At 35.6% G+C, this 21,381-nt stretch overlaps 1 protein-coding gene across 1 annotated transcript; it reads right to left on the bottom strand.

Moving 5' to 3' along the window:
- Window positions 1–1,557: 1,557 nt before the first annotated feature.
- KBTBD3 (kelch repeat and BTB domain containing 3) lies at window positions 1,558–21,316 on the bottom strand. Its single transcript, XM_063095524.1, has 3 exons — window positions 21,112–21,316; window positions 7,178–7,422; window positions 1,558–3,257 (listed from the first exon to the last, which is right to left on the bottom strand). The coding sequence occupies exons 2-3, from the start codon at window positions 7,408–7,410 to the stop codon at window positions 1,655–1,657; spliced, it is 1,836 nt and encodes a 611-aa protein (XP_062951594.1). The 5' UTR covers window positions 7,411–7,422; window positions 21,112–21,316; the 3' UTR covers window positions 1,558–1,654.
- Between the last annotated feature and the right edge of the window lie 65 nt (window positions 21,317–21,381).

The following is a 21,381-nucleotide window of genomic DNA, read 5'->3' as shown; positions in this document are numbered from 1 at the left end:
TACCTGAGATTTAAGTCAGGGGTCTTAAAACATAAAATGACTACTGAATATCTTTTAAACTGATTAAAGAAACATACCCTACTGCAGAGCAGAATCATCTAGCTGAGAACAAGGATAGCCAATACTCTTCCACTGTTTGGATTAAAAATTAAACATCTAAACAGATGCAGGTTGTGAATACTACTATCAATTCCAAAAGCCTAGTCACTTTTTTTTAACTTAGAAAGTCACTCATTATGAGTAATTTACTCAAGTAGTAAACCAACGTGGTGCTTTACAGTTGGTATATATAATCACAGAAAATTTGATATGGTAGTAATTTAAAATTGAAATTTTATTTATTTTTATTAAAAAAGATGACCAGTAAGCGGATCTTAACCCTTGACTTGGTGTTGTCAGCACCGCGCCTTCCCAAGTAAGCCACGGGCCGGCCCCTGAAATTGAAATTTTAAATTAATTTTTTTTTTTTTTTTTTGACTGGTAAAGGGATTGCAACCCCCGGCCCGGTGTGGTCTGCACCACGCTCAGCCAGTGAGTGCACCGGCCATCCCTATACAGGATCCGAACCCGTGGCTTCGGCGCTACCAGCGCTGCACTCTCCTGAGTGAGCCACGGGGCTGGCCCTAAATTAATTCTAATTAATCGAAATTTCTCATTGTAGCTCAAATTTGGACAAAGTGTAAAAAATGTAACAACAATGATCCACTTATCTAGAGGTCAAATTTTCTACATCTTCAATTATGTTGGAACATGGCAATGATACAGAAAAAGTATTTTAGGACTACCATACCAGAATCCAAGAACTTTACCTAATGGGTTACATGTTAAGATAAACTCAGGCCTGGTATCCTTAGAACTACTAATTAAATTAAAAATATTCATTTACTAAAATTGCACCCGAAAATACAAAGAGAGATATGATGCTAGAAATTGAAACCAACTGACACTGAAAACTAATAGAATCAACAATTTTAAAAACATTTAAGTAACTGCCAGTGGCATTATGACATTATAACATGATACATGACGCTCTTAATGAAGAGTTGAATCATAAAAAAAGTTAAACTATGTTTAGTGTATTGTTCAACAGGCTGGGGAAATATAATGCATTTCAGAAAAATTTCTGACCAAAAAAATGGAAAAAGAAAAGAAGTGCTTAAAAGAAGTTAACCAATGATCAGAAAGGATAGGAATGCAACAACTCTTTCACCTACAGTAACAAGGTAGGATTCACATCCCAAATTTATTTTTCATTTTATATAATATAGAGTGTAAATAATTCATTTTTACTACCTCAAGAGATTTCTCCCACATAAATAGTACCAATCTGTGAACTTGGATTTGTTTTTACTAGTCTTTCATGGATAAAGTGCTTTAAACATCAACGCATCAAAGCCTATGACATTTACATATGAACATACTAAATATTCTGGATTCTCCAAGATTAAATTATTATATTCAATATAATTTTTGGTAAAATGTATTTTGTATTTTAAGTTTCTGGAAACTGTTTATTCATATATGACACACATACATATTAATTCTCTAGTAGCAGGAAATTTTTATTAAGACCTTTTTACCAATCATGGTTAACAAATTTACTGTAGGTTACTAGAACTGGAATAATTTTAGAATATCGAAGCACATACTACTTTTAGAAATGATTAGAAAACCATGGGTCCCTGTATTTATTAAACTGAATCACCTGGCAGTGAAATTCAGTTAAGGCTCTTGGCATTGGTGAAACTTCTTCCCACTCAGACCTGCTGCTGTGGTAGACCTGCACTTCATCAGTGATTTCGTCTGGTGCATAATCACCACCTAATATATAAATTTTATCTTCAATTCCAATTGCACCTGCATTAAAGCCTGCACATTCAAAAGATCCTTCACCCTTCCAAACACAAGTATCTGGACAAAAACTATAAACCTTATAGGTGGAAAGGTCACATATATACAGAGTACAGTTTACTGGGACGGCTTTAATCAGTGTTGCATGGAAAAACTGCCCAAACTCTGCTACTAGTTCAGACCACTGATCAGTTGTAGCATTGTACTTAAAAAAGCAATCAAGTGATGGGTTAAAGGCATCTGTAATTTCTACCTCTGATCCAAGAACATAAATGACATTTTGGCATGCGCTTGCTTCTGGATAGTATATGCCTCTGGGTAACGGGCTAACAGATATCCATTCTTTGGAAAGAGGGTTGTAAGATTCAACATCTAAGAGACTTTTAATGTCCTGAGATCCTCTAGTCTTTCCACCTATAACAAATAATCTATTGAGAGCCATAACTGATGCATGCATCGTTCTTGGTGTTTTCATAGTTGATACCAAGAAGAATTCATTTTTGACTGGACAGTAGCACCAGGTTTGATCAGTGGCATCATGGTATGTTTCAGCAATATGAAGTCGAATTGTTCTACAACACTTCCCTTTGCAACCACCTGTCAAGAATATTTTCTCTCCATAACTAGACAGACTAGATCCTGGCAAATCAATTAGGTGTGACTGTGGCAGTATTTTCCATGAATCCATTTTAATATTATAGCAAAATGTATATTGATTTTCTCCATTTTCCTCAGTTTTGTGAATAAATATATATTTTTCAGTTGTGGATGGTCGGGCATCAGGGAAAAGTCCACCAGAACCTTGTACACACTTAATTGAATCCATGATTATGTCAAAACAGTTTGTGCTTTTGAGTAAACACTCTTCACTGAGCAGACAGTCTTGAAGTGTCTCCTCAGATAACTGATGCAATCTTACTTTTTTAATCAAATGAGGCAGATGCTTTTGCCTTGATTCTAAGTTATGTTTAGTCCAACTAAGGACGACCTTCAGTACTGTTTCTTCTTCGGGAACATTTAATTCATCTGATTCCAGACATTTTTGCAGTATTCCAAAACTCATCTCTAAGAAATCACTGGATTTAAATAATAAAGAAAAATGATGTTGTACAAAGTGTAATGCATGATCAAACAAACGGGTAGAGCCATAGCTATCTGATATAGATAATAACTGTAAACAATTGACAAGATTCATACTTTTTATTAAAAAGTCACTGCAAGCTTTGGATAGGAAGGAAACTTGAAGAAATGACGACAACTGGAAGAACATTTCCACATTATCATCTGTTATTTTTGTTTTCCCAGTATAGGCATAATCGAGAAACGCTTTTACTGCTCTGGAGGACAAATTAGTAATGGTAACACTTCCGTCATCTCTTTCTTTCATGTTTACTTCAAACATAGCCCTGCAAAAATAAGGAACACAGAAGAACAAGTAAACAGAAATATTTTATTCCATAATTATTTTCAATATTACCTTAAAGAGGTTTCCTTTACCCTTACGTTGATTTAAAATATATTTACAAAATAATCTTTTAATAATCATACTAGTAAATTATTTTAAAATCTAGATTATAGACCATATTACTTATCTGCTAACAAACATATTACCTAATTCCCATATTAAAAATATATACATTTCAGCTGAGCTATAGCAACTAATCCAAAAAAGACTATAAGAAGTTCAAATTTTTTATACTGATTATTCTTATATATTATTCATAAAATTAGGGAAAAATCTCTTTAATGGAAGAATTTCTTTATGGGTTAACTTGCATCAAATGTGCTTATGATAACTAAAATTACTTAAAATATAATGCTTTTGGGTTTAGGATTTAAAAGTCTCTTTCAAATGAATCTTCAATTTGACAGTAATGAAACAAGGAAAATGGCACACAGTGAGATACCAGATGTCTCCAGTGAACCTGTCTGTGTGGGGAATTCCACCAAATAAGACACACTTCTAAAAAGACACATTTTATACAATGGTCTAGGAAAAAAGGAACATATTTATAAAACTAAATAATAACAGCATATCACACTAAGTCAAAAAGCCAAAAAATAAGGTTTTGTGGTAATAGTCACAGAGCGATGGAGATGGGTTCTCACATCTGAATAAGCAGACCAGCTTGAAAGTTCTTCATAATATGTTCTATTTTATCCCCAGATAAAAGTTGTTAAAGTTGACAGAATCTAAGCAATTGACAATTTCTTTGATTCAGTTTAGGCAAAAATATAAATTATTTGTAAATGTGTGGACAGGGACTAAAATGCATTTTATTATTGATTAGGTTTAATAATGGTTTGTATTTGTGCCAGTGTTGTCCAGGATACCTTTGTGAGTACTGCATCTAAATGCCCAAGCACTTTGGGAGAAAACCAATCTACTTACTAGAGTTACTTCAGAGGGTGACTAAACTATTTAAGAAGCACAGCATCCAACTGAAAAATATAAGGAGCATTGCAAATAAGGAGTACCTCTTAGCAAAATGAAGGATGACAAAATGACTTACTACTAGGCTGTTCAGTAGTCCTTAAAACAAAACCAAATAAATATAATTAAAAAATTGTGTACATGCTACACATTATGCAGGGTTTATAAAATAATCTATACCAAAAGTAATATTAACCTGTGATTATAATTATATTAGATTATGAATACATTGATAGTCAGTTTAGGGTAATATTAAGAGCACAACTTCTAGAATCTGGCTGCCTGGGTGGATACAGCTATTCTCTGCCACTTATTAGCTGTGTGACCTTGGGGAGGTGACTTAACTTTATTGTGCTTCAAATTCTTCATCTGAGAATGGGAATACCAGTAGTATCTATCTTACGGGGTTGAGAGGATTAAATGAGTTAATCAATGCAAAGAATTAGCTGTTATTGTTATTATTTTAAGAAAGCAAATGTTTTCTATAAGATTCCATATATTTTTAATTTACCATCAGCTTTCACATTTTCTTAGAGAAGACACAAGTAAGATCATATTTCTATACTTAATCCTACTCATCTTTAAAGTATCCAGTTAACATCTATCTCGAATTTACTATTTTATCATAAAGTGATAATAAAATGTCTGTGATTCTTTTTCAATTTCTTGTCTTCCATGACTTTACATCTCAATAATAATTTTCATTTTCTAAAAACATTATAAAGTGAATTTACCATGCATTGTACACTTTTCTGACATTTTTATTTTACATTTCCCTTCCAATATTCTAGTGAGTTTAATCATAACACAAATATTATAAATTAGTGGCCTATGTAAGAGTGTAAATTATCAAATTTCTATCTACAGTTGTAAATATTTTTATGTGAACTGTGCACTCATTTAACAAAATACTACATATAATAAAGAATCTGTCATTTGTGTTATTTAAAAGACAGAAAATTTTTAGAAAATATATTGTTATAACAGTAATTTTAAAAATTAAAAGCAGACCCATAAAAAACTAGAAGCAAGGTGAACAAAGTACTATGGACAAAAATTATGTGCATGTACATTTAAAAAATGTATTTTATTAAATGTATTTTTTAAAAAGTAACTTCAACAAGAAGAGTAGAGGACTGCAAATTCAAATATTTACATGAACTTCTTATTTTATTAGCATGAAAACATAACGGAAATAAAGTTGTATGTTTACACCATATTATTTCCATTTTTTGCTAGGTTAGAAATAATAATCATCATGATAGCAGCTAACATTAATTGAATGCAGTGGGCATTGTGCTAATCATTATTTACAAATTATTTCATTTAACACACATAATGATCCTAGGAGTTAGGTCCTATTTTTATTATCTTAATTTTTTACAAATGAGGAAACTGAGGCCTAAAGAGGTTAAGTAACTTGCCTAAGGTCACATGTCTAGTAAGTGGTAGAGTTGGGATTTAGATTTCAGGCACATGTATTAAGAGGACAAGTATTTAACAATGATACTACACAGCTTCCTGTGATGAAGAGATGACACGAAGAATATGGGAGCAGAAAAGAGTTAAATGGAAGAAAACCTGGATTAGAAGAGAAGCAGGAAGACACTGGTAGAACCTGAGAATGGCAGAGTACAAGAACGGTTAGGGACCCAATAGAGTTCAAAGAAGAATAACTCAAAGTACCTGTGATAAGAAATGAAGAGATGAAGGCAAACAGCTAGTTTAAGACTGCTGTAGCCAACCTGTCCTCCAGTAAACTGTGATGCAGCACTGAGCCACTGCTCACAAATTCAAAGCAAGAAAGCCTATAGGAGCAGGTGTTTAGCAAGTAGTAGATCTCAAGAGATGTTTGCTGAATGAAGTCCAGCTTATAAGAATTACTCCAGAAAGCAATAAGGGTGAGGTCTAGACATTGGTAAAAAAATAGGTGTTGAATTAAGGATAAAAAACAATATAAATTAACTTGCATCTAGGTGTTTCTATATCTTAAATCTTACTCCATTTTTATCATGTTTATTTATTGGAGATTTAAACCCTGCCCACTTTGAATTAAAATTGCTTCCAAAATTGAACACAATGCAAAATACTGCAATTAGGATTTAAGTTTATTGCAGTAGGACTATAAGAGCTGAAGGCCAGGGTGTCAGCATGAGAGGCCTGTCTGTTGACCAAAGGGCTGTACAGGATGCATTACCTTGATACAATTACCACAGTACTAAGATCATGTGTCTGATCCTTAACCTTGCAAAATCAGAAACCTGCTGTCATCATAGCAGATTCTTGCACTGTCATGACTAAGACATTCCCTGTAAGGTGATCTACACTGGAAATTAAAATATATTCAGAAGGCTGCTTAGAATCAGAGCAAGTTGGGTGCTCTTAAAAAACGTTTCATATCTAAGAAGTACTTTCCCTTACTAGTGATATCTTTGCCAATGAGAGGAGAACTTTTTAAATTCTCTGGATTAGAGCCCCTCCCATTAGATAATACAGGGCTATACTACACAACTAAAATTTATTTTCCTCTCAGACTAATTTTCTTTGAACTTTCTTTCCATTTTTGTTTAACTTGTCTTTTGCTCATAGTACAGGATCCCCAAACAAAGTTGACCCCAGATGAAAAAAAATTTTTTTTCCCCCAGAGCATTTCAAGGGACCAATATTCCACAGAACTTTGGGAAATGCTGGCTTGGGAAGATCCAAGCTTTAAAAAAAGATAGCATTAAACTCTCCTACTCAAAAAATTGCTAATCTTTGTTCTAATTAGTTTTTTTGTTTTAATTAAAAATTACTATTGCATGCTTCTGTCGGAGAAAAACTGAGTATAGTTATAAAATATAACTTAATTATCTATATCATAAAATCTGAGGCATAGACAAGGTAAAGTACCTGAAAAAGTCACTGCATGCTGCTAACACACAACGATGACATGGGATTATTTCATCTTTCATGATTATTTTGAAATCATAAAAGACATTTTGTTCTCTAAAATTCTGTAGTACACTTAAGATTTTCTGTCCATGATCTTCTGACACAAGGAAGTTGTTTTTCTTCTCAGATGGAATTCCATTACATGAGCTTTGTTGACTGAAATCATATGAATTATCCATAGCCAATTCCATCCGTTCTTAGAACTAGAATGAAAAAAAAAAATTACTGATGTAGTACAGAATGGAAATTTTCAGACTCCAAAATTTGCCCTCTTTTTGTCAATTACATACAATGCTCACTAAGAACAATCATAATATAGTAAATCTTGTTATAAACATTTATTTTTATGACATTAAATATAAATTCCTTTATAATTTCATAAATGTTGAGCTCATTGGAATAAAAAGTATACTATCAAGGGATAATGCTCAGCTATATAAATGTGTTAAATGGTAAAACTTACAAGTTGTATAAATAGCTTACATAGGATCTCAATACATGACTGGTCTTATTGTTATACATAAGAGGTGTTATTTCTATAGTAGTTAGTATTTGAGTATATACCCAACATATCCCCCTCCCATCCCATCCATTTTCTTCTGGTAGCAAAGCAACTGTCAAAATGCTGATTTGGAATATAGACTACATACCTTCTAAGATTTGACTTTTACAAGAGAATTGGTTGAAAAAGATCGGAGTGCCAGACTGTATTAAATAGTTGTGACCTTTTGTAAGGTCCAATATGGTAACCATAAGCCATGAGTTATTTGAATTTGAATTACTTACAATTAAATACAATTAAAAATTCAGGTCCTTGGTTGCTCTAGACATATTTTAAGTGGTCAGCCACATATCGTGAGATAGTTAATTTTATGTGTCAGCATGTCCAGGCCACAGGGTGCTATATATTTGGTTAAACACTTCTGGATATGTCTGTGAGGTGTTTCTGGGTGAGATTAGCACTTAAATTGGTAGACTGAGTAAAGCAGATTGCTCTCCCCAATGTGGGTAAGCCTCATCGGCTGAGTAAGAATTCTTTCTCTCTGTCTGACTGTCTTCAGCTGGGATACCATCTTCTGCCTTCAGACTCAGACTGGAACTATACCATCAGCTCTCTCAGGTCTCTAGCTTTCTCACTGCAGGTCTTAGGACTTCTCAGCTTACATAAGCAGGTGAGCCAATTCCTTTTCTCCCTGTCTCTGTCTCTCTCTCTATATATATATGTATATACACATCCCCTATTGGTTTTGTTTTTCTGGAGACTTCAGACTAATACATGTGGGCAGTGGCTATTGTACAAGGAACAAATATAAAACATTTCCATGATCACAGAATGTTCCATTAGATAGCTGATGTACTGTGTGAAAAATAGTTTGCTTGTGTGTGTATGTGCATGCGTGTGTTCAGGGAAAGTAATAGGATGAAATTGGCCATACTGTCAGAAAAATAAGTTATCTGCAGAAATAATTTTGTGAGTAGTGTTCTAGGTAATTGTGAGGAGGGAGACAATTAAGAATGGGAGTGGGTGTCATGAAGGGAAAGAGATAATGACAGGTTTGGGGGCAGTTCTGAAGAAAAGCAAGCCAAGAAACAGAACCAATAGGAAAATGTGTGTGTGTGTGTGTATGCGTGTGTATATATATATATAAATGTGTGTGTTTATATATATATATATATATGCATGAGTATATGTATATTTACACAGAAATAGATTATAAGGAATTGGCTCATGTGATTATAGAGAATGAGAAGTCCCCAGGGTCTATAGTTGGCCAGCTGGAGATCCAAGGAGAGCTGATAGTATGGTTCCAGTCTGAGTCCAAAGGCCTGAGAACCATGACAGCCAATGGTATAAGTTCCACTCCAAAAGCCAACAGACTTGAGACCCAAGAAAAGCTGATTTTTTGATTTGACTCTAAAGGTAGGAAAAGACTGATGTCCCAGCTCAAACAGTGAGGCAGGAGAAATTCCCTCTTACTCAGATTTTTTATTCTATTCAGGGCTTCAGTTGATTGGGTGAGGCCCACCCACACAAGGAGGGCAATCTGCTTTACTTGGTTCGCTGATGCAAATGTTCATGTCATCCAAAAATACCCTCACAGACACACCCAGAATGTCTGACCAAATGTCTGGACACCCATGGCCCAGTCAAGCTTACACATAAAATTAACTATCACAACAGTTCAAATCTTTACTTAAGAATATTGATAACATACTATCTAGGATGGAAAAAGAGTAGCCCAAATTGGAGTGAGGTGTAAAGATAATTATGTATGGCTAATGTACCAGGACTAATTCTTCTCCTCACAAGGCATACTTCTTAAGTCACTTGAAGACTATTTTTTAAATTATACATGGTTTTTCCTCCTTTTCTAATACCTATAAAATACAAAGAATTGAAATATTGGCTTGTCTGAAAAATCATATATTTTCCCAAGAGCATATGATGTGGTAAAAGCAAATAAGGCCGTTAGCCTGAGGTTGTCTCTGTAACCAGAGGTCTTATATAAGCAAACTGGAAGTTAACTTGGAAAAATTTCTTGTAACTTTAAAAAAAAAAAACAACCAAAAACCAAAAAGTGAGCCTTGGCCAATCACAAACAGCCAACAAGCCAATTGGTTATACAACTAGGGACCTCCCTTCAGACCATATCCAAATAGGGCAAATGCCTTGCTGTAGCCAATCAGGCAATTTCTCTACTTTGCTTCTTTGTTAAGCCTATAAAAACTTAACTGCTCACACTGCTGGACTGGAGGTCTCTGAATCTCTACTGGCTCTAAGTGATGCCCGGTTCATGAATTGTTCTTTGCTCAAAATAACTCTTAAATTCACGTAAAGTTTTTCTTTTAACAATGTGAAAAGGAAAAAGGAGTATGGCTTTAGAATCAGATAGACTTGAGTTCCAATGCTGGTTCATCAATTTACTTGTGATATATTAGATTCAAATATCTTCAAAATCTTTGATTCTCATTTTTTCATCTGTAAAATGGGAATAAACTATACCTATATAGTTGTGTTGTTGAGAAGATTAAAAATAATACATGATTTAGCACATAATATGTGCTAAACAAGTAGAAGTTAAAACTTATTTTCTATAAGAAATTTAACATGAAAGGTAAGCAAATCCTTTAAATGACATTAACCAAAAGGTTCACACTTATAAAGTGGTATGAGAAGGGAAAGAAGTAGCTCTCTAATAATTCCTAAAGGCTTCAAAGCAAAGTTAAACACAAGAGCCATCATTGTAAAGTAGTTTTATCTGGAGTGTCAGAATCACTGGAAAGAAGAAAGAATAGGTGAGAAGTTTGAGCCAGCCTTTCTAACCAACTCCATGATGATGGAAAGGAAAGTTTAAAGGGAATAGCCAGGGAGTATTTGTACTATGCAAAAGGGCACACAAAGCTGGTAAACAGACCGTATGATTTTAATTAGTCTACATTAGATAGACAGGCATGAGTCAATGTTGTGCAAAGAATCAAAGCATCTTCCCAATAGCACAATGTGGCCCGGCTGTCACTCCTGGTCTAGTTCTCCAGCCTAACAATGGGCTGGAGCATCTATAACCTGTAACAGCAATGTAGAGGTCTCTCCACAGCCTGCCTCAGAGAACCAAAGAATTGTTTGGGACACTCAGTCTAAATCACCTAGACACTCCTTGGAAATGCTACATATTTTCATCAGCTAAAAGATATGTATTTAAATCCCTCTATGTGTTAGAGAAAGTTAGATGATGAGGATCAAAAGATAAATGTATCTCCTATAACCTTACATTCCTTTGGGTTTCTAAAAGGTCTCTTACAGATTAGGATCATAGATGTTGGCAAAAATATTTGATCCATCATCCTAAAGCAGTAATTACTACCCTAACTTCCAGGCCATCCAGCTGGGGAGGAATGGGCAAAGGATGTGGGTAGATACTGAATATTTGTTTCATAACACTTTAATTCCATACGTGACTGATATGTATATGTTGTATATGTGTGTGTACACATATATACACATACATATAATTTAATTTTAATTTTCAGTTTTAATATATATTTTTATTCATTGTGCATTTAAGATTTTCTCTGTTTACCTGTTCTATAATGTGGCCATAATTACTACTGGAAACTACACAGTTTAAATAATATCATCCTAAATTTCTTTTCTCCCACAATTTTTAACTAGTATAATTTACACATAAGTATTTATAGATAATTACACATACATAATTCTATAGAAATAAATAATTTGGCACTTGTACTGGATTAAATCAAGGTTCATGGTACATGAATAAGAAGTAAACCCAACGATATATGTATTTTTTATTCCCATGAACAGTAACATAAGTAAAACAACTTTATTATAAGTTTTCAATTATCAAACTAATACATTAGCATTATGCACAGATATTCACTTTTATAAAGTGGTTAAAAGTTAAAGCCTGCCATGTTTCTTTTACACAGACTGGCCAAGCAGAGAAGCTGAAATTTTCTGTTTTCTTAATTTAATTTGAGTAAATTTCTATTTTTAGACTTTGAGGAATCAAAATAATTATAAATGCTATCAAAGAGAAAGGGTGCTGGAAATTGAATAACAGGGGGACTCAATCCACATGATATGATAAACTAAATCCAGTGAAATTGATAAACATCACTCAAGGAGCATAAGTAGAATTAGTAGAGAAGAGTGTCCAGGATGGAACACCAAGGAGAATTAACCTTAAGAGACAGGCAGTTTAGTTGAAAAATTATTTATGAAGCACAAACCAGATGCTGGTCTAGATGAACTGAAAATATAGTGAAAATACAATTTGCAGAAGACAAGATAAGCATGTTATACGGCTGAGGAAGAACTCATAAACAACAGAGACAGAAATGGAGGTAAAAAAGGAGAGTTGGTAGAAACTAAGGGAAGAGAGTTAGGTCCTAATGATTAAACAGAAGTCACTGATGATTTAGGGGTGGGGTGGGGATAGAAAAGATTACAGTGGGTTTAAGAAGAAATAATGAGCACAAAAGTTCAAAGAAGAATTAATACGAATTTTATACAAGTTCTTCCAGGAAATAGAAGAGGTAACACTACCCAACTAATTCTATTTTTTTGTTGGTGGCTGGCTGGTACAGGGATCTGAACCCTTGACCTTATAATACCATGCTCTCTCCAACTGAGCCAACCGGCCAGCACACCAACTAATTTTATGAAGCCAGTATTACTGTGGTACTCCAAAGAAAGCAGCCTAAGCAAACAAACAAACAAAAAATCTAAACCCTACAACTAGAGACTAATATTTCTCAAATATAGCTACAAAAATTCTTAAAAAGATATTAGCAAAAAGAATCCAGCAATTTATAAAAGGAATTATACCCTCTAACTAAGTTTATGGAAGGATGTATCAATCAATGTAATCCACCATATTAGAAAGCTGAAGAAGAAAAATTACATATCAATTGACACAGAAAAAGCATGTGACAAAATCCAACACCCATTCACGAGAAAAACACGTAGCAAATAAGGAATGAAGGGGAAGTTCCCCCTTCAACTTGACAGACAACATCTACAAAAAAACCTATAGCTAACATTATACTAAATGGTAAAACACTGAATGCCTTTCCCCTAAGATGAGAAAAACGGCAAAGATGATCACTCTTACCACTGCTGTTCATCATAGTGCTGGAGTCTGTAGCCAGCACACTAAAGCAAGAAAATTCAATAAAAAGCATGTACATTAAAAAGGAAGAAATAAAACTATATTTGTGTGGATGTCCAGATAGTCTACGTAGAAAGTCCCAAGGAAAAAAGCCTCACAGAACATACGTGAATTCAGCAAAGCCACGTGATACAAAAGCAACACACAAAAATCAACTGTATTTCTATATACTAGCAATGACCACACGAAAACCAAACTTTAAAATATAATAGCTCAAAAAAAAAAAAAAAAAGAAAACAAAACAAAAAGAAGTACTTAGGCATAAATCTAACAAAATATGTACAGGACTTCTATGCTGAAAACTCCAAAATACTAACAAAAAAAAATCAAAGAAGAACTAAATAAATGGAGAGACATGCTATGTCTGCTGACTGGAAAAGTCAACATAGCAAAGATGTCAATTCCCCCAAATTGATACACAGGCTTAACATAATTCCTACCAAAATCCTTGGAAGATTTCCTGACTGGAAAAGTCAACATAGCAAAGATGTCAATTCCCCCAAATTGATACACAGGCTTAACATAATTCCTACCAAAATCCTTGGAAGATTTCCTAATAGATATAGATGAGATTACTTTAAAATTTACATGAAATGATAAAGAAACTAGAATATCTAACACGATTTTCTTTTTTCTTTAAAAAGATGACCAGTAAGGGGATCTTAACCCTTGACTTGGTGTTGTCAGCACCATGCTCTCCCAAGTGAGCTAATCAGCCATCCCTATATAGGGATCTGAACCCATGGCTTTGGTGTTATCAGCACCATACTCTCCCAGGTGAGCCATGGGCTGGCCCTCTAACATGATTTTGAAAAGAATAATAGTACAGGAAGAATAAGTCTACCTGATTTCAAGACATTATAGCTACAGTAATCAAGACTGTGTGAAACTGGTAAAAGGACAGATACATACATCAGTAGAACAAAATACAGAAATGAAAAAAATAGCCCACACAAGTACGTACAGCCAAGTAACTTTTGATAAAAATGCAAAAGCAATTCAATGGAGGAAAAATAATGTTTTCAATAAATAGTGCTGAAGCAAATGAATATCCATGGACACGAAAATGAACCTCGATTTAAACATCATACTTTATCAAAAACTAACTCAAAAGGGACCATAGACTTAGATGTAAAATATAAAACTATAAAACTTTTAGAAGAAAATATAGGAGAAAATCTTGGTGACCAGGGATTAGTCAATGAGTTGTTAGACATGACATCAAAAGTACAATTCATTAAAAAATAAGTTGATGGGATTGTATCAAAACTAACATTTTTCTTCTATAAAAGTCCCAATTAAGAAGATGAAAAGACAAGCTACAAGCCAGGAGAAAATATTTGTGAACCAAATCTGATAATGGTAGACTACATAAAAAACTCTCAAAACTCAATAGTAAAAAACCAAACAATCCAATTAAAAATGGAGAAATGGCATGAAGAAATATTTCACCAAAGAGAATATACAGATGGCAAATAAATGCATAAAAATATGTTCAGGTGCTGGCTGGTTTAGCTCAGTTGGTTAGAGCATGGCCTTGTAAGACCAAGGTCAAGAGTTCAGTTCCTTGTTCTGGCCAGCTGCCAAAAAAAAAAAAGTTCAAAATTATTAGTCATTATGAAAATACAAATTAAGACTAAAATGAATTACCACTACCATCTATCAGAAAGGTTAAAACAGAAAATAGTGACAACACCTAATGCTCCAGAGGGTGTACAGAAACACTGAATCACCCATATGTTGCTGGTGAAAACAGTCGGGCAGTTGCTTAAAAAACTAGACATATGCTTACCATATTATCCAACAATACTGCTGGGTATTCACCTTAGAGAAATGAAAACTTATGCGTGCAGAAAAACCTATATGTGCTGTTTTGTAACAGCTTCATTTGTATAGTCAAAAACTGGAAGCAACCAAAATGTTGCTCAGGTGCATGAGTAAATAAACTGTGCTACATCCATACTATGGAAAACAACTCACCATTAAAAAGGCACAAATTGCTGATACACATGACAACTTATACAGATTTCAAAAGCATTATGATGAGTAAATAAAAGCCAATATCAAAAGTTCACATACTGTATGATTCCATTTATATAACATTCTTGATTAAAAACTGTAGACTTGGAAAACACATTAGTGGTTGCCAGGGGCTGAAGGTGGTGGAGGGTGGGGGGTGAGGGAGGTAATTATGCACAGGGAGACCTTTGTAGTGACCTACAGTATTCTGCATCTTGATAGTGATGATGGTTACAGGAATCTACACATGTGAGAAAATGACATGGAACTACACACACACACACACACACACACACAGCACCAACATCAAATTCCTGGTTTGATTTTGTGCTATAATTATGTAAAATGCAACCATTGGGGGAAACTGGGTGAAGAATACATGGGAACTCTCTATGCTATGTGCAACTTCTTGTATATAATTATTTCAAAATAAATATTAAAAGATAAGAAATTATCAATTCAATTTGGAAACTAATTTGATATTCCTGTTTTGTTCTTGCTCAAAATATTTACAAATGCAAAGAAAACATCACTTTATTTTTGAGATGAAGAGGCTCCTCAGTATTTTAAAATAAGTAGAAAATAAAACAGCATAAAGGTACCCAAATCAGAGACTTTCAAAGGGATAAAAATAATATTTCTGCATAGTGGCATAAGTTTTGAGAACATCAACTTAAAAAACCCCAACCACAAACACTTTTTCATTAACTTCAATGTCATTAAAAACATGTATGTAATTTAGATCTTGTGTTGGATTAAGTCAACTATTGAGGCTAATGGTTCATGAACAACAATTGAACCCAATGATGTAAGCATAAAGTAATTTTTATTTCTATAAATTGGTGTAAAAACAAACTTAACTAAACAATTTCAAGTATAAAAATAATAAAAAATAATAAATTATACTAATAATAAACTATACTAGGATCGTCCACAGCTATTCACTTTTATAAAGTTGTTGAAAAGTAAATCCTGCTGTGTGTATTCTACACAGAATGACAAATCCAAGAAGCTGAAAGTTTCTATTTCACAAATTTCGTTTGACTACATCTCTACTTATATTAGTGTACAGTATTTTGCAAATAACAAAGAACGTGAGATTTGGAGCAGGAGGGAAGAGGGCCCTAAATGGTCCATCACTTACTAGTGACTCCTACTTAGGCTCTCTGAGTCTTTGGCTTCTTAATCTGCAAAGTGGACACACTATCACACTGGACTGCTGTGATACGTAAATAGTATCATGAATATTAAATTAATATTATCAGTGGTATATAAATATTAATGATTAAAATCAATAACATTATTAACTGTTAAAAAATTCTTGATTCTTGGCAAAAGATTTACAAGCTAATCATTTTTCTCCAAATATTCTTCAAATTCAATTACAATATTTTATTGATTTTTAAGACACAAATTTTTTCACACTTATAACTGAAATTGACAGGCATCTTATAATCGCTTTGGTAGGGTAGTATCCACGACATATTTGTCATTACGTGTTTATTAAATCTGAAGAATGGTTATCAGCGTCTTGGAAAAAAATCTGGAGATAATAATGGATGCTCATTTAAGAAATGATATATCACTAATGCTCTAAACAGAGAATATTATATGGATAAAACATGGACATAAAGCCTCTTGAGTTGAAAGTGAATCAAAATTGTTAGACTTTGAATGTTAAGTTGTAGGAGTACCTCAGTCAATTAATTTTGCTTACATTTTTCTTTCTGTGTATGCACAAGGCTGTTATACGATTTTTTTTTAAAAAGGGGCTCTTTGCATAAGTATGAAAAATTCCAAGTGACAAAAAGTTGTGTCACAGTTAGGTTGGTAACTTTTTCTTAATAGTACATAAAATAATAATGTAGTTTATAAGATTGCCTCTCAGCTTCATTGAAATACCTTCCTGACGAAAACACTGAATTAATATCAAAATTATTCTTATTCTTTCTTTTAATGTCTTCCACTAAAATTCGATTTAAATAATTGAATAAATAAAAGTACAAGAGTCAAGCCTAAGAACCAAGCCTTTGATACAAAGTAATGACAAAAACACTGCTTGATAGAAGTAGCATATTAAACTAAAGCTCTGCTCTGACTGATCTGGGCTTTGATTTCACTGTGTCCTCCAGTGATATTACTTTGGTCACCAATGTTTCGATACAAAGCATGATTTCTGGCCTAGTCTATTCAGTATTTATTATAGATGCTAACTATTTGACAGGCACTAGAGATAGCAAGGAGAATAAAAGGCAGACATGGTCCCTGCTTCTTTGTTCAGTATCTGGTGAGGAAGACTGACAATAAATAAGTGACACAAATTAATAATTGTAAGTTGTTATAAACACTGTAAAGAAACAATAGGGAAATGTAAATAAAAATGAACAGTGGGGGACATTCAATTTCAGATAATAACGGTAACTGGGAACACTTACATAGTGCTTACTATGTGCCGGGCTCTGTACTACATGCTTTATATACTCTTCTAATCTTCAAAACAACTTTATAAGCAGATACTATTATTTCCATTTTACAGACAGGGAAAATGAACTTAAGTGATTTGCCTAAGATCACACAGAAAGTAAGTGGGGAGCAGGGATGTGAACTCAGACATTCTGTCTCCGATCCCTTGCTCTCATCTACTACATTACTGGGAAAGCCTTTCTGAGAAGGTGTCATTTAGGTTGAGACCTGAATGATGAGAAAGTAAGTGGCTGGTGAGAGAACTCATGTGTAAAGCCCTAAAGTGAGAAAGGAGTACTTCAGTTTTAGGAAATTAAAGGTGGCCAATGTGGCTGGAATATAGTTAGTGAGAGCATGTCAGGAGCTAGGGCTGCAGAAGGCAGGCTCGACCTCATGTAAGATCCTCCAGGCCACAAGGAGCTAGGCTTTTGTTCTAAGTGCAATAGGAACCTACTGATGACTTTAAACTGGACAATGACATTATCTAATTAAAAAAAAAAAATCTTTCTAGCTGACCTATGAAGAATGAGTTGAAAGAACATAAGATAAGCAGAACCCACATCGTCCATTTATTCAACAAATATTAGAAAGTTTATAGAGTAGCTATTATTGTGGCAGGTACTATTCTAGATATGGGGTATACAGCTAAGAGTAGACATGGTCCTTCACACTGGAGTGCACTTTAGAGTGGTGAAAACAAACACACACAACTACCCACATCTCCTACTGTAGTGGATTGAATTATGTCCCCCCAAAACTCATTGAAGTTTGAATTGTGTTCCCCAAGTTTTATTTATTAGAAACTTAGCCCCTACTGTGACTGTTAAGAGGGTGGGAAATCCTATTATGGTAATTGGAGCCTTGGTAATTGAAGAGGTGACTGGATTGTAGGACCATGCTGTAGTGAATAGATTAAAAATGGTGGTCAGGGGAGTGGTTCTGAGGGCTTTAAAAGAAGATGAGTGTCTTTCTCTTTACTCTCTGCTTCCACCAGCTTCCAATGTGAGATCCCAGAATCACTGTCAACACCACCACATGGACTTTGGACTTCCCAGCCTCAGAAACTGTAAGCAATAAATTTCATTTTCTTTATAAATTACCCGGTCTCAGGTGTGGATTGGAGCAAATGTGTTTCACGGGGCCTATTTTCCAAAGCCCTGTAGTCTCAGGTTTAGCTTAATCTTTTGGAATTACATATAGAAATGTTAACCTTGCAAAAGACAGGAAACTTTCCTCAGGCTAAAGTCTTTGTAACACAGCAAAGTTGCTGGCTCAAAGACAGACAAGTTACTTGACTGATATGTAAAATACTGGGGGAATTGCTGTAGGGAAAAACAGTGTCTGCTAAGATCAAGCTTTTGTTGGTGGATTGACTTAACCTTTTGCAAATTGCATTATGGAATGTCACTTTGCTTGTTCCACTGATGTTACCAGCCTCTACTGTTAAACTATTTCTAGCCATAACGCCACCTATGTTCTTTTCCTGTAACTTCCTGGTCTGGAGAATAAATGCGGGGAGAGAACCCCAGTTTGTGGTTAATTTCCAAAGGAAGGAATGCCTCTCTCTTGAGGGTTCCGGGAAATTAACCCCTTTGGGGTCTCTCACTGTTCAGAAGAAATGGGTTTTGAGTAATCCTTTTTGCGGCTCCATTACCCAGGGTAAGAGAGGTGACAAATCCATGTGAGGCAAAGCAACACTCAGGTATTCTGTTATAGCAACACAAAACGGACTAAGACACCTACATCAACAATTTCTTCCACTCTACTTGACATTTTTCATCAGCATGATTCTTGTATCTCCTATCTTTAAACAAACATCAAACAAAAATCTATCTTTTGACCTTTTACCTACCATTCCATTTTTCTATTCTTTAACCCAGAAAAACTTCTTTAAAGAACAATCTGTGGGGCCGACCGCATGGCACACTCGGGAGAGTGCGGCGCTGGGAGCGCAGTGTCGCTCCCGCCGCGCAGGTTCGGATCCTATATAGGGCTGGCCGGTGCGCTCACTGGCTGAGCGCGTTGCTGCGGACGACGCCAAGCCAAGGGTTGCGATCCCCTTACCGGTCACGAGTAAAAGGCAAAAAAAAAAAAAAAGAACAATCTGTGGGAGCATCACCTCCAGTTATCATCTCAACCCACTATAATCAAGTTCCTCTCTTTTACCCTTTTAAAACTGTCCTTGGTCAATGTCACCACATTACCATTTTGAAGTCAAATGCTCACTTCTCTCTCATCTCATTTAATCTCTCAGGAATATAAGGTGTTAACTAGTTCTCCCTTTTTGAAACACTTGTCTCAGGATCTGTGCCACAACACTCCTCAGGTTTCCTACCTTGCTGGACTCTCCTTCTCAGTCTAATAACTACTGCACATGAACATGCAAGAAGAACATGCAAGATAATGTACATATAAATGTTTTAGAAACATAAAAGTAATATGCCAAAATTATAAAAAAATCAGCTCAAAGACAGAAAGAAAAAGTTGTAACACGATGCTGAGACACACAAAGTTAAAATTGGAGAACTGAATTATGACTAGTAGAGTACCTATTTATTTGACATCTTATTATTTTCTCGTACTGTAGCTTTATTTATATATGTGCCTTATCTGCCTTGCCAGATTAGACTATAAGCTCCCTGCAAGTGGTAAGAAGACCTTAAATATGGCACCTGACATAGGCTTTCACTAAGTATTAACTGAATTGATATATTACGCCATTAATTCATTTTACTGTCCTTTAAGGGTTTGTGTGTGTTCAAAATCCCATCTACTTGCACAGGATTCAAGGGGGCTCATAAAATTACAACAAGTTAATGGAAACAAACATAGATTAAAACAGAATAGAATCCATCCTGAGGAGGATAGAAATAAGCAAGTAATCATGTTAACTGCTACTGCAGCCTTTGGCTGATATTTCCTGGCAGCCAGAAGAAGAAGGGAATTGGCTGAATCCCACAGTATGGCATTTAATCTACCACCAAGTTAGTCATTTGCATTCATCTGCAGAGACCAACTTTTCCCTGGACCAAAACCCGCAGGGGACTCTGATCGAGTGGGCTCTCATATAAAAGCCACCAACAGTCTACACGAAACTATGAAAACTGAGACATACATCAACACGACCCTTCAGAAGGTCCTGAGAAAATAACTGAGCAAAGGCACAGGGTAAATCTGAAGGGTCGCTTAAGTTATTTACTTGGTTCTGCTGCTGTTTAAGGAAGGACCGAATCACTGATGCCTCAACAACAGAATCCTCAGTTTTCTCTCTGAGGATCCGGCCCAAGTTTGACAATCCCAAAACAGCACCTGGGCGTTTTGATCCCGCAGTAAAGGGTCGGCATTAGCTGGCGGCCTCGGGTTCAGGCGGGGCCAGAGCCCCACACTGGGATAGTGTCTTAGGTCGGCCCTCAATGGAGGGTTTCATGGTGGGCGGCTGCTAAGGGTAGGGAGTGTCCTGGGTGAGGGTGGGTCTTCAGCCGATAGGGTTGAGGCGGAGGGGAGGAAGCAACTTAGGGCCGCCGCGTTGTACAACTCCAGGGGGCACCAAGGCAGTCTCCTCCTGGCCGCGGACACCTCTCCCATCCCCAAATATGAAGGAGCGACAGAAGCAGCCGAAGCCAAGGAAATCCTTTTCTGTGTGGGTCGTAGGGGCCAAGTCCCCGGGGATAAAGTGCTACCACCCCACTCTTCCCTCAGACCCCGGAGCTCACCCACCTGCAACTGCAGTCTCCGAAGTCTCCACCCCAGTCTCCTTGCCTCCAGAGGACTGGTTACGATTGGCTTGCCCGGCTGTCCCGTTAGTTCTTCCGCAAGCGTGAGTGGCGTAACGGTGCAGCTCTTGGCCTTGGTCCCTCCCTTCGCTCGCCTCCGAAGGCACGCCCCAATGACGTCACACGATGCCGCAGAGCGCCTTAACCGGCTTCCGTCTCCGCCCCCAGCCGTTTTCTCCGAGAGGAGGAGGCCGAGGCAGTGAGTGCTCTTATG

The sequence above is a fragment of the Cynocephalus volans genome, chromosome 4, assembly GCF_027409185.1.
Source record: "Cynocephalus volans isolate mCynVol1 chromosome 4, mCynVol1.pri, whole genome shotgun sequence".
Classification (NCBI taxonomy): Eukaryota; Metazoa; Chordata; class Mammalia; order Dermoptera; family Cynocephalidae; genus Cynocephalus; species Cynocephalus volans.
This window is presented reverse-complemented; position numbering and strand designations above follow the sequence as displayed.

Excerpts from the sequence above, each read along its gene's own strand:
- KBTBD3 (XM_063095524.1), bottom strand. The coding sequence starts at position 7,410 with ATGGAATTGGCTATGGATAATTCATATGATTTCAGTCAACAAAGCTCA. Across the intron at positions 3,258-7,177 it reads GCATGCAGTGACTTTTTCAG|GGCTATGTTTGAAGTAAACA; the intron begins GTACTTTACCTT and ends TTATTTTTGCAG.